The 14549-nt window shown below is 37.2% G+C and overlaps 1 protein-coding gene and 1 non-coding gene across 2 annotated transcripts; one reads left to right on the top strand and one right to left on the bottom strand.

Annotated features, from left to right (window-relative positions):
• Window positions 1-5278: 5278 nt before the first annotated feature.
• pomp (proteasome maturation protein) lies at window positions 5279-7780 on the bottom strand. Its single transcript, XM_033985612.2, has 6 exons — window positions 7723-7780; window positions 7314-7411; window positions 7168-7228; window positions 6279-6380; window positions 5854-5947; window positions 5279-5470 (listed from the first exon to the last, which is right to left on the bottom strand). The coding sequence occupies exons 1-6, from the start codon at window positions 7723-7725 to the stop codon at window positions 5403-5405; spliced, it is 426 nt and encodes a 141-aa protein (XP_033841503.2). The 5' UTR covers window positions 7726-7780; the 3' UTR covers window positions 5279-5402.
• Window positions 7781-7994: 214 nt separating this feature from the next.
• Window positions 7995-8066, top strand: trnac-gca (transfer RNA cysteine (anticodon GCA)). Its single transcript has one exon. It is a non-coding gene; the product is annotated as a tRNA-Cys (tRNA).
• Window positions 8067-14549: the final 6483 nt, after the last annotated feature.

Raw genomic sequence — 14549 nt, 5'->3', positions numbered from 1 at the left:
GTGCACTGGTGTGTGAATGTGTGTGTGAATGTGTGTGTGAATGTGTGTGTGGTTCCTTGTTGTAAAGTGCTTTGAGCGCTTTGAAGGTGGAAAAGCGCTATAGAAAAATGTGACCATTTGACCATTTAGTAACAACTCTCGTGTCCTTTTTACATCAGTAAACAGATAAAAAAACTCTCCTGCTCCACTGCTGTTAGAGCTAATTTAACCTCTAAGTGCAGTGAGTTTGCAGTTTTCTTTAACAACAAGGTTCAGAGCATTAAAAATGACACAAATTCCACCAATGCAAATAACAATCGAGCAGCCACCTAGACACTTAGAGCTGACTCAGTCTGCACCTGTAACTGACAAAACTGTCCAAGAGAACATCTCCAGTCTGAGTTCATCTACAGCTGCCTCCATGTGTGACCCACTAAATTTCTAAAGTCTGTGCTCAACAGTTTGCTGTCACCACTCACTCACATAGTTAATATGTCACTTCAATCTGGAACATTCCCAAGCGCTTTGAAAACTGCGGTTATCAAGCCTCTCCTAAAGAAGAGCAGTCTTGATGCCACAATACTGAATAATCACCGACCGATCTCGAAAAAGTTGTTTACCCACAGTTTATTAACTTTGTCCAAATGAACAACTCCTTTGATGTTTTCCATCAGGTTTTAGACCCACAGCACTGAGACTGCTTTTATCAAGGTGACAAATGACATCCGCCTGAAAACTGATGCAAAGTCTCAGTCTTGATCCTGTTAGATCTGAGTTCTGCCTTTGACACTGTGGATCATGGGATCCTCTTACAGAGACTGGAGGACTGGGAGGGCATCTGTGGTACTGCACTAAACTGGTTCAAGTCCTATTTAGAAAACAGGGAGTATTTTGTTGAAATTGGAAAATGTGTCTCAGATAAAATGTCCCTGACTTGTGGGGTGCCCCAGGGGTCAGTCCTGGGACCCCTGTTGTTCAGTCTCTACATGCTGCTGTTAGGCCAGTTAATACACAACAATAATGTGTCACACACAACTCTGCAGACGAGTCAGATCTATGTCTCACTGCAGCAAGTGAATATGGACCAGTGGATTCACTGCATCAACAGATCAGTGTGTGGAGGAAAAACAACTTTCTCCAGATAAACTCAGACAAGACTCAAGTCAGAGACTTTGACCCACAGAAACACAGAGAAAGTGTCACCTCCAGTCTCTCTCTCTCTCTCTCTCTAAAACCTTCAAATCAGGAGAGAAATCTAGAGGTAATAATGGACTCAGACTTGAACTTTAACAGCCACATCAAATCAATAACATCTGCAGATTTTACCACCTAAAGAGCATTACAAAAATCAAAAGTAAACTGTCAAAACCAGACTCAGAGAGACTTATCCTGCATTTGTCTCCAGTAGATCAGACGACTGTAATGTCCTGCTCACTGGCCTCTCCAAACGAGCCTTAACACAGAACAGAACATCCAGAACACTGCTGCTCAGGTCAGGACTAGAACCAGGACGTACGAGCACATGTGTCCTGTGGCTCAGGTCTCTGGCTCCTGTGGCTCAGAGAATAGACTTTAAAGCAGCTCTGTTGTGTATAAGTCTCTCCATGGCCTGGGTCCAAAGTTCATCTCCCATATGTTAGTCCCACATGAACCATCTCACAGTCTGAGGACTTCAGGGACCGGCCTCCTGCTGGTCCAGAGTCAGAACTAAACATGGAGAATCAGCGTTTAAGTTTTCTGCAGCTAAAACCTGGAACATTCTTCCTGAAGATGTGAGACAGGCCTCTACTTTGACAATGTTTAAATCCAGACTCAAAACTGTTCTGTTTATCTGTGCAGACGACTGAAAGGTTTTTATTCTGTTCTTCTCTTTTAATGTTAATTTTATGATGATTATTTGTGATTATTTATGTTTTGATTTATGTGATTTTAACGTCTTTCTTATTCTGTAAAACACTTTGAATTACCTTGTGTACGAATCGTGCTGTACAAATAAACCCGCCTTTCTTCTTCCACCGTACGGCATTGAACAAGTCTGTCTCCACGAAGACAAGGACATGTGACAGGTCAGATCTGTGGAGAGGCCACTCCGCTCGCTGGAAGAATACACATTTTTTTTCAGTTATTGTCGAGCAATAAAACACATGCAAATTCATATTATGTCTCTCTGGCCTGGAAACGCCTTGAGGTCCCATCAGAAGAGCTGGAGGAAGTGTCTGGGGTGAGGGAGGTCTGGGAGTCCCTGTTTAGACCGTTGCCTCAGCGACACGGCCCCTGATAAGAGGAAGAAAATGAATTAAACATTTGGACAAATCAATAACAATTCCTTTTGCTTCGATTTTTTTCCTGTTAAACAAAATTCAGCTCAAATCTTCATCAAAATCACCACATTTAAGTTTATAAGCCTCAAATAATTTTACTTTTTACTATATAAATTCATTTTTAAACAAATACTTTAATATTTTTTTACTTAAGTTGATTTTTCATGTGATACTTTTACTTTTATTTGACTATTTTTGACTCCAGTATCTGTAATAAAATCAAGTACTTCTTCCACTTCTGGTTATTATTGACATTATAGCACACGTCCTCTGTCCTCTCTGTGTCCAAGGAGAGGACCAAAGTCACTTCACTTTAGACTAAACGGACTCAAAATATTCAGGCAGATTCATTTTACATAAGTTAATAAAAGTGACGCACCAACAGTTGAACTCGGAAACGTTTTAAACCAAATGTTTTAGCCTCAGTGTGTAAAATACTGAAACATGGACGCACCTATAAATCTACTTTAGCACATTAGTCTACCTCATTTATGTTGAATCTGTTGGCCCTGAACATAGATCTTACCAGTAAAGTTTTGTTGTCAATCTTCGATCCTCTTGAAAATCTATTTTTTTAAACTTCCTGTATCAAACAAAACTGACTCTTGTAGCTTTAATCCATGTTCTAACGCTGTTCCCTCCTCAAAAACAGACCTGGAGTTGTGTTTTGTTTCATTCACACATGTTTGAGTCACACTTTATTATTAGTCTGTTACATCTCCAAAGCTTAAAACACTCCGTTCCACCTTGTGATGTCATCAAGTGGGAGTTTTCAAGTGAACAGCTCCTTTTACCTTTAGTTCGGTCGAGATAAGTGACGATTCCAGAGCTGAAATGATCCAAATGATTCTATAAATGAAGGTGTGTGGAGTTTAAAAACGCAGCGGAGCACTTCCTGTATCACCACATGATGACATCACAAGGTGGAACAGAGTGTTTTCAGTTTGAGAGACGAACTCAGCCTAAATCTGCAGGTTTGTGTGTTAAACGTGTGAGAATGAAACAAGAAAACACAACTCCAGGTCTGTGTGTGATGAGGAAACAACATTAGAACAGATCAGAGAAGAGAATCATATGGCCTCTTTAATATAGAATCAGATCCGGCTCTTCTCCGGCTCTTCTCCGGCTCTTCTCCGGCTCTTCTCCGGCTCTTTTTGTCCTGCTGAGGTTTGAAGACAGCTCCATGAGTCTTTGCTCGCCTCGGGTTATAACAACATCCTCAGTCATCTATGAAAAGTCAGGCTCATGGAGGAGGTCCCTGAGGCAATAAGACTAAATGTTTATAACTGCTCCCTCAACAACAAACACTTTAATGGGGCTGTGCAGTGTGAAGTAGGTTAACATCTGATCTGGGAAAACTCCAGGAAAATGAGCTGTGTTGCATGTTAATTCTACACAGTAATCCATTTCCTCTGCTCTGATTAATGGCCACCATTGGTTTCGAGGAAATAATAAACAAAGTGAATAATTAGAGTTAAAGCTGTTCCCAAGAGATCATTTTGTGAAGGTGAACACTGCCATCTAGTGGTGAAAGTAGCGAACAATATAAATACAAACGGTCTGTAATACAAGACAAGAAGCCTACGGAATTACAAAAGAAATAAATAAGAGAGGTTAATATTTGATCTACCGAATATTTTTCAAAATTTACCTAAAAAATATTTGCAAATAGACCTAAGAAAATGATTTAAAGTCGGCCTAAAATTTACAAGACAGCTACTTCCGGTTTCAATTAATTAAAATTTTCCATTTACAACCTAAAATATATATTTTTTAAATCTAGTACTAAACTTATAATATGAATTGAAATCACGAATATTATTTTCCCGATGTAAAAAACAAACAAACAAACAAAAAAAACCCGAATTGAATTGAATAAAAAACGTAACGGCAAGTGGGTTACCCAGAATGCTTTGCGAGCCTAAACGAGAACAAAAACATCGCTTTAATTTGGGGTGAATCTAAGCTTACGTAGATTCTAATTCATAATTCGCTAACGTATATTATGTTGGAAAAAAGTCTACCAGGTTAAATTAGTTGATGAAACACTTGGCACCATGACCCAGACCTATATTCACGCGCGTGTCGTATAAAAGATGGCGGCGGGCGCTGCACTTTCGGCTGGTCCGATGGTGGTGCGGATTCAATTGATTGCTACAGTGAGTTACAGAACCTCTACGTTTCTTCTCTCCCCCCCACACCACCGACCTTGACTAGCCTTTTGTCTTTTTGTCTTTTGTTTTGTTTAATGTTGGGTTCACGTGACAATCACAACGTTGTATAATTTAACTCTCATAGTTTAAACTTGAGCTGCAGCACAGGCCTGTATCATGGACCTATTAAAACTGCCGCCTCTATAATAATAATAATAACTAAAATATGACTAAATTAATAATAATAACTGGTCTGTATTCTATGTTAGAATGTGTGTGGTTTTTTTTTTTTTTTATGTATTTAAAAACACATTCTAAAATGGATGGACCCTCTAATTACAGAGTTAGTAACGTCTCTTGTTACTGGGCTTCAGTAGTAAAACGTAGCAAAATAAAAGTAGTAAATGACTGGACTTAAGAACAAAGTTGATGGTTTTTAGGACCTTTCTCCCTTAAAAAGATATATTTACATTTTAATTGCGTTAATGCTACGAATGAGAAAAAATCCAATTATATGTTACTAAACCACAACAAGTTTTAGGGTGAAGAGATGTTTGTAAAGTGTGTGAGCTTCAGTGTCGTTAGCGCCCCCTTCAGACAGATATAAAGGCAGTGTCCAGCAGGAATCTGACCAGAGCTGAAGGAGCGGATTGGACGAGCAGCCAATCGTCTTCAGTGCTTGAACTTTTGTCTAGTTAACAGGATATATATATGTATTTTAACTATGGATCATAGCAGGACGACTGAGGTATTACAATGTCACTAAAACATGAAGGTTTTTAGAAGTAATCCTTATCTAAAACAACAACAAAAACACAAAATACTCAAGTTCAGTATTTATTAAGAAATACCACCCACACATGCAGCTTTTAAACTGTCCCACTACAACCAACTTGTACTTTCTTCTCTGGACCCTTGAAACATTGTGCACACAAAAAGACAAGGAAATTTACAGCAATCCAAGTTTGTATTCGACCATGAGATGTGGCTCTCCCATGAGTTCACTCTGAGCCGGATCTGCAAATTCAAACAAATTCAAACGTTTAGATCTAATATTTGAACAATTCATTATACGACTCTGGACTTTTGGTTATTTTGCTTCTCAAAAGTGGAAAACATTTCAAAGGACATGCAAAATTAATTTACTAATACTAATGCAGTTTAATAATAAGAGTTTATAATCACACCTGCTCCTGTTTTTAATGTTTTAAACGGACTTATGTACTTTGTTTTTTGTTTTTCTGTATTTGAACAGGGCGTCCGTGAAAAGGAGAGTCTGAGCGCTCTCATTGGAGGGAGTGTCCGGGGTGAGAAAAGTCTGGGAGTCCCTGCTCAGACTGCTGCCCCCGTGACCCAGAATAAAAAATGGATGGATGTCACAGTGGTGATGTCGGACTTACCGTTGAGGACGTCTTCAAAGCCAATTGTGTCATCACTCCCTCGCAGCGTGTCGAGAGCCAGGTTTGAACTGGGTAAGAACGGCAGGCGCTGAATCTGCAAATATGTTCAGTTGTTTAGACGAAAGACAAATTCAATTTAATTTCAACATTATGAACCTTTTTTTTTTACTTCAAGCATGTTAGTGTTTTATGATACAAGATACCACATTTTATTTTATTTATTTTCCGCAGATTAATGAACATAAGAAGTCAGTAAACATGGATCCTTAACACCTAAAGCACGTTTCACATATTTTTTTTCTTATTTTAGCTTGAAAATAAGTGAGTAGAAGAAAACATTAACTCCCACCCCCACCACACCACGTGTTTTCTTCCATGAATTTGTTTAAATAATTCATCAGCAGAGAGAAGCCCGAGGCGCGCACCTGTCGAGCTGCTCTGTACTCCATCTGCAGTTTGAGCGGCGCGTGAAGACCCTGGATGTTTCGGAGTGTGGATAAATTCATCTTGTCCTTGTTTAGCTGGTGCTGAAAACAAGAAAAACAACGATTATTAGAATCACCAAACAGAAAAATATAAACAAACTGCAAACTACAATTTCAGGTAAAGATCATTAGCGTTACATTAGCTAATATACTATGGACTGGACTTTAAACATGGATTATCACAAGAGAACAAAGAAAAGCCGTGAGCAGAGCCTTTTTCTGTGACTATGGAACAGCGCCCCCATCCTGTCAGAGCCTCTCAGTCTGTAAAACAGTTTAAGACTTGCCTGAAAACCTGCCTCTTCTCCCTGGGATTTAATACCAACTACACAGGATATGTTAGTGTTTTATTGTTCTTTTGTTATGTTCTCTTTATTTGTTTTCTCTTCACTATTATGAGAAGAACTGAAGTTGTTTTAAATGTGCCATAGAAATAATAATAATAATACATTTTATTTATAACGCACTTTACATTTGAACAACAAATCTCAAAGTGCTACAGTGCAAAAAAGACATTAAAAACAGAAGACAATTAGTGTAAAAGCAATAAAACAATAGCCGGTGTTTATCTGTAGGCCAAGGTAAAAGGGTAAATAAATAAATAAAACTGAATTAAATACACAATATATTATTTACAAAACCAATATATTCCCAACGTCTTGCCTTGTTATTCTTGTACTTACATTCTCCTTGATATTCTTATTGTTTTATTCTTGTACTTACATTCTCCTTGTTATTCTTATTGTGTTATTCTTGTACTTAAATTCTCCTTGTTATTCTTATTGTGTTACTCTTGTACTTACATTCACGTTATTATTCTTATACTTACATTCTTTTCTGACAGTTCTAGAGGATGGCTGGGGAGCAGTTCATTCTTGACACTGGTGAAACTGTAGAACACAACAAACACACGTAGTTTTAACTCACTGTCACGTTTATTCATCATAAAAACACGCCACATAAACCCAAACTGACCCGCTCCGGAGTGAGTCCTGCAGCCCGTAGGCTCCTTGAGGACACAGCCCCGCCACAGGGACACTGTCTTTCATCTGAGACCGGAGCCCTCGTGTGTCCTGTGGGCGAGACAACTCACTGCAGTTAAATGTATAAGTACAAATACAAATGACAGAGTTTAGCTAACGAACAATTCAAGAGGGAATCAAAGAATTTAAGCGGTAAATAACAGTCTAGAGATGAGTTAGCGTGAGTTAGCATGTGTTAGCTTCGGTGACTAATCAAATTGACGTCCGCAGGTTTAACGCCAAAACTAAGCTGGATGTTTGCCCAATAGAATAAAATAAAGTGACATTTTATCAACGCATGTTTATGATAAAATATTCTAACGATCATCAGAGTTAAAAAGATTGAAAAAGCTTATATTTACCATGGTGATTCCGTTTGCGTTTGTTCCACTTTCCTTTCCACACGCTACAACTTCCGGTTCAGTTGTGATGGTTTTTGAGTCACTTCCGGTGCAAGACAAAACCTTCTTTTTTTTTTTTTTTCACGTCGATGTTTTACAAATGTATGATTTATAAACGCGTTCAATCGATCATATTACACAAAAATACAATTTATTCACAATTTACAATCTATTATTCAGTTTGTTTCTTTCTATGATTTCTTATACGGACGTGACTCAGCGTAATGTCGTCAGGGGGTATAGCTCAGTGGTAGAGCATTTGACTGCAGATCAAGAGGTCCCCGGTTCAAATCCGGGTGCCCCCTCTTTTCTTTTCCATTTTATTAACTTTCACTTAATAACTTCTGAGAAAAAAAAGATGTATATGTCCAAAACAAACGGCAAACGTGACACTACTGACACAATTTACTAAATATATTAACATTCTTTTGGATTCTGAATGCAGTGACAGGCACAGCTTGTTAAATATTTGTATATTTTTACTTTATGCCACTCAAGGCTCTGGTATTTGGATTTTACGTGTGGGAGTAAATGAATTTTTGCAGTATAAATATAAAATTACTGTAAAATAGACTCCCTAAATCATATGTTTTAACGCATCTGTGTCCCATTTGTGATAATAAATGACCTTTGACCTTTTATTTAACCCCCCTGTGGCATACATTTTTGTGCTACGACCATAAACGCTGATGTTGTGTTGTAAAAATACTTCTATTGGTGAAAAAAAACAAGCTAGAATGTGGTTATGAAACATGCAATAACTAAATCAGATACTATGTCACTCTGGTGTAATCACCCAGCAGCCATTTTAAATTATCCTCTCAAAAAACACATTTCTTATGGGTCATTAAACAAAAGGGCGAGTCGTTATTTCACATGAATAATTATATCTGGCGTCGTTGTAAGTGCAAGGCGGTTTTATTAATGAGACAAAGGAGGTGGAGAGAATCACTGGTGACCTAATTATGTTCTGTGGCCCAACGGACATAATGAAATGGACCTGGAATGAGCAAAAAAACAGCAAAAATGAGCAAAAATAGACATATTATGAAAGTCTTGATTTACTAAACTCCACCAGCAGATAGAGCTCTACAATCATCTGTAAACGACGCACCAAAACTCATCTCTGAAGACTGACCACTGAGTCACATACCTGCACAAACAAAGAGGAAAACATTTAATATACAAAAGGAAACGTAAATATTGACAGTGCTTTATCAGGATATTATATCAAACTGGAGGTTAAAGTCTGCAGACGAGGAACAGAACCAAGAGCTGAGACCTGCTGAAAAGGCTGAGGGTTTATTTCAATATGTTTAGAATTTGAGCAAAACAAAAATATACAAATAAAAACACAAAAAAAACCACAAAATTCAGCTCAAATCTTTATCAAAATCTCCACATTTGAAGCTTTAAAGACTCAAAATCTGTGAGAAATACTTTTACTTTTTACTCTTTAAGTACATTTTTAATACTTTCACTTAAGTAGATTTTTTCGTGTGATACTTTTACTGTTACTTGAGTCATTTTTGCCCTGGTACTTTTACTTCAGTACTTCTTCCACCTCTGCGTGGGGGTTGCCGTGTTCATGGGTTTCCGCTTCCTGTTTTACGGCGACATTTTGAAGACGGTGGACAATTCAAACGATCAAATATTTAGTTTTGAATTGTAATGGATCGGCTGGTGGTCACTTTTTACTTCTGTTAAAGTGAAAGTACTGCGCTTGTGAAGAGCCTCCGGTTGGTACCATCTTATTTGACCGTTTGGCTCCATGTCGGTTTGACCTTCTGGCGGCGTCTCGTTCTGTCTGTTGGGCTTAGCGTAGCTCCACGGGCTGCGAGCGCACCGGTCCACCAGGGGGCGATACATGAAGATTTTGTAGTAGATACTCAACAATAATAATAATAATAGTAATAATAATAATAATAATAATAATAATACATTTTATTTATACAGCGCTTTTCAAGACACTCAAAGTCGCATCACAATACAAACAAGAATAAAATATCACAAAATTTACAACATAAAATCAATTCATATATATGTATAATTAATGTATAATTACACAAAATGCTGCTTTTGTTTGTCACAGTTTTGTCCATACCTGGTGTTTTGATTTTATGTGCAGACTTGGTCCTCCAGCCGCTTCTTCTTTGTTTTTCTTTCTTCTTCGTGTGTCCCTCGCTCCTGGTATAAATTCGGGGTTTGACTTCCGCCTCTTCCCTTTGCAAACTGATATTGGGAAGAGTTCAGTCATTCATTGTAATCCCAAGTGTCCTCTTTTAATTGTCTTTATCTTTGTTTACATCTGTGGTTATATTTTATTTGTATTTAAGTTAATATTGATCTACTGTGTCGTTTTGTTGTTTTTGTTTGTTGATATTCTCTATTGTCTTTTGTTGTATCGTGTGGGCTGGACCGATGTGTAGCGGCACGTGTTGATGAAGTTTTATACTTTTTATGAAACAGATTAAAGGCGATTCAAAAGTTCCCGCGGTGTCTTGTGGCTCCATAGCGGCCTCACAACACAACGCAGACGTCCACCAGTCACATGAGTTTTGAGTTCTTTTTTGAAGGTGGGGAGGTCAGAGGGATGGAGTGTGGAGGTGGAGCAGGTCTGTGAGGAGGGGCCAGGTTGTGGAGAACTTTGAATGTGAGGAGAAGGATTTTGAAGTGGACGCGCTGAGGGACGGGGCCGGTGGAGCTTGTGGAGGACAGGGGGGATGTGTCCACGTGAGCGGGTCCAGACGTGTTTTTTATTTTAATTTTTTTCTTTATTTTATGCAAGATTTAAGCAGAACGTTTCAAAATCGTCCTTAGAATCATCTGAGCATCTCCTCTGATCAGCTCTTTATAAAATCCAAACACTGCCCTCAACTGATAATAGAAAGAAAAAGAGGTTTTGGTTAAAATATAGTTGTAAAAAAACCCACAAAAACATGACAAAGTCGAACCAGGTGCCGTCTCCAGACCGTCTGGATCCTCAACATCGACCTCTGCTGCTGCTCGTCGCTCGTCGCCATCATTTATGCTCCTGGAGTCAAAATAAGACGACGTCACGACAGGATTTAGCAACAGCAGCTAACGTAGCATGCTAGCTGATGTTAACTGACGGATCATGAGCAGAAATGTGACAAAACGGACAAAGTGAGCGCGAAACTTTACTTTAAATGTGTCTAAAGAGAGTTTCAAAGCTCTAAATAAACCCACGTGCTGTTGCTGCTCGATCATTTCTAATATTTTGCTAGCTAAACGAGCTAAAGTGAAAGACAGATTCATAAAATGCGCTCGCTAACACAACAGAAGAGACTTACACTAACGAGGTGATTTATTATTGACTTTGTTTAATCTAAATTCTGCAGAAGTGATGAGGAAACTCCGACCTGGAGACGAGCCGCTGTGTCGTGTCGCTTAGCAACAGACACGGCTCAGCCACTTCAAAATAAAAGCCCGGAGGGAAAATGTGCTTTTAATTTGTGATAATTGAAGAGCCACAGTGACGAGGTCCCATGATCCTCTCCTGTTATCTTCATTTTAGGTGTTTTTGCTTCAGAAAAATGGAAAATGCTCCAAGACAAAAACAAAACTGGAGACTTTAATGACATAATAATTTAATAATTTGACAACAAACTTTAATCCACACACCTGTGCCTGTTTTTAATGCTTTATGAGGACTTGTTTTGTTTGTTTTTCTGTTTGTTTTGTGTGTTAAACAGGGCGAGTTGTGCTGGGGACAAGCGTCAGAGTAAAATCAGAAGAAGAGACTTTGTGAACGAGTTTTAGGAGGAACACGCCCCCTCAGTCTTTGTTTGCTTTATTTTTTTCCACTTTCTACATTTTAAATCCACACAGAAAACATCAGATATATGAAGTAACATATAGAATTATGTAGGAAAGAAAAACGTTAAACAACTCTACTGAATATTGTTTTATATTTTAGTTTCAAATCCTCACAGTTTCCTCTCTTTGCTTTGTCGAAAAATATTTTGTAGATTTATTTAAGGTTTTTTCTTTACTGCATAACTCCATATGTGTCACTTCATATATTTAATGTCTTCTGTTTGTGTTGTATTTAAGTAAAAATAAAGAAAAAAACAAAACAAAATGAGACAAAAATGAGAGGCCGTGTCCAAATTTGGGTATTTGTCGTGTATTTTCTCGGCAAAACAACACAAAAGTCGATTAGTAAAGATTAAGTATAAGATGAATTTTAGTTTTAAAGACAAAACAATATTATATGTATGAACACAAACAAAACTGCAAATATAAGACGCTACATGGAGTCGAAAGAACAAACAAACGACCTGTAATGGCCACCTATTGTTCTCTTTTTTTCTTTTTGTTTGCTTTGGGTCTGAGGATGGAATCATAGATCTGTGAGGGATGATGTCTCAGGGTTGAGCAGCAATTTAAACTTCATCTTCTGCTCTGGATCAGACCTGGACGACTGAGGGACACACAGACGTCTGTTTTAAATGTTCATATCTCGATTTACAGACACAACAGTGAAATAAAAACCCCAGGATCATGTAGAGGGTTAATACGAACATTTAAGACCAAAAAAGCAAAACAAAAAACAACAACAAAAAACCCCCCCCTCAAAATATAAAAAAAATTCTAATAAAAATAACTAAAAAATCTCCCTTCAAACAAACAACAAAAAAAACCCTCAAAATAACTCAAAAAAATAATTAAAAAATAAACTCAAAATAACTAAATAAAAGAAAATAAACAAAAAACTCAAAATAACAAAAAAGAAAATATAATAAAAAATAACTATGAAGAACTCAAAATAAAAAAACAACAACAAAAAAACCCCTCAAAATAACTCAAAAAAATAATTAAAAAATAAACTCAAAATAACTAAATAAAAGAAAATAAACAAAAAACTCAAAATAACAAAAAAGAAAATATAATAAAAAATAACTATGAAGAACTCAAAATAAAAAAACAACAACAAAAAAACCCCTCAAAATAACTCAAAAAAATAATTAAAAAATAAACTCAAAATAACTAAATAAAAGAAAATAAACAAAAAACTCAAAATAACAAAAAAGAAAATATAATAAAAAATAACTATGAAGAACTCAAAATAAAAAAACAACAACAAAAAAAACCCTCAAAATAACTCAAAAAAATAATTAAAAAATAAACTCAAAATAACTAAATAAAAGAAAATAAACAAAAAACTCAAAATAACAAAAAAGAAAATATAATAAAAAATAACTATGAAGAACTCAAAATAAAAAAACAACAACAAAAAAACCCAAAAAAACATAAATACATAAAAATAAATAAAATTAAATAAAAATAACTCTAAAAAAATTAAACCCCAGGATCATGTAGAGGGTTAATATGAACATTCAAGACCAAAATGAGTCTGAAGCAGCAGAGACAGAGAGAGGAGACACAGTTTTTCAATAGAAATGAATTGGAGCCAGAGTCAATGGATTTTTATGTGGAATGCGGCGGTTAGCAGGTTAGCTATGTCCAAGATCAAGATCAAGGTTTCTTTTATTTGTCTCCCTTAGGAGAAATTTTTCTTGGACCAATGGGCTGCTCACACCACAGTAAACAACAGAACCATACACAGGGTGCAATACATCTCTCTCCACACACCGTCACTCATTCGTCGTCCATTTATATAAACAGTCTCTGGTCTGTCTCTATCTGCACGTCCTCGTCCCCTGCAGACCCTGTGCTCTCTCTGCTCTGCTGCGTTCTTCTTCTGTGTTTGTCTCTGTCGTTAGCGTTCGAGCTAATGACACTGATTTCATATTCTCTCCTCGCAAAACGTCAAACAATCACTGACTAAAACACACATCACTATAACAATATCCCACAGCGTTAAAGCGAGCACAGGCCATACACTTAAAAACACTTTCACTTTTATGATCCGTAAAAAAAGGCTCATGTGCAGCGTCCAAACAGACCCGAGCGCTAAGAAGTTCATTATGCAAATCTCCACACCACTCTGCACTCTGAAAACCAGCCGCAGGGAAAACACTCGTCTGGAAGTTTATCTCTGGATCCATTTAGTCCTTTGGAAAAAACAAAAAAACAAACAAAACAGTGAGACGTGTTGACTCCACCTGACACTTATGGGGTTTAATCCATGTTATAATACTGTTAGTGCATCAAAAACAGACCTGGAGTTGTGTTTTGTTTCATTTATTATTAGTCTGTAACATCTACAAAGCTCAAAATGCTCTGTTCCACCTTGTGATGTCATCAAGTGGTAGTTTTCAAGCGAACATCTCCTCTTACCTTTAGTTCAGTCGACATAAGTGGCTAAAAGAGCTGAAATGATCCAAATGATTCTATAAATGAAGGTGTGTGGAGTTTAAAAACACAGTGGAGCACTTCCTGTATCACCACACGATGACATCACAAGGTGGAACAGAGTGTTTGCAAATTGAAAGTAAGCGATTAAAGATTGTGCAGGTGATGTGCACTCCAAAAACAACTTCAAGAGGTTAAAAAATAAATAAATAAATAAAAAAAAACTACAACTTGATTAAAATCTCTGGCTCAGTCCTGGTTTAGACCTGGTTAAGTTTTGATCTAGTCCTCATTTAGTCCTGGTTTAGTCCTGTTCCACCTTGTGATGTCATCAAGTGGTAGTTTTCATGTTAACTCCTCCTTTTACCTTTAGTTCAGTCGAGATAAGAGACAACTCCAGGACTGAAATGATCCAAATGATTCTATAAATGAAGGTGTGTGGAGTTTAAAAACACAGTGGAGCACTTCCTGTATCACCACATGATGACATCACAAGGTGGAACAGA

Source organism: Periophthalmus magnuspinnatus, chromosome 20, assembly GCF_009829125.3.
Source record: "Periophthalmus magnuspinnatus isolate fPerMag1 chromosome 20, fPerMag1.2.pri, whole genome shotgun sequence".
In the NCBI taxonomy this organism is placed as follows: Eukaryota; Metazoa; Chordata; class Actinopteri; order Gobiiformes; family Gobiidae; genus Periophthalmus; species Periophthalmus magnuspinnatus.
Note: the sequence above shows the minus strand (reverse complement) of the source record. Positions and strands in the feature narration are given on the sequence as shown.

What these genes read in the sequence shown, in the direction of transcription:
- pomp (XM_033985612.2), bottom strand. An exon ending in CAGGACTCACTCCGGAGCGG is followed by an intron (nt 7,229 to 7,313) that starts GTCAGTTTGGGT and finishes TGTGTTCTACAG; the next exon opens with TTTCACCAGTGTCAAGAATG. An exon ending in AGTACAGAGCAGCTCGACAG is followed by an intron (nt 5,948 to 6,278) that starts GTGCGCGCCTCG and finishes ACATATTTGCAG; the next exon opens with ATTCAGCGCCTGCCGTTCTT.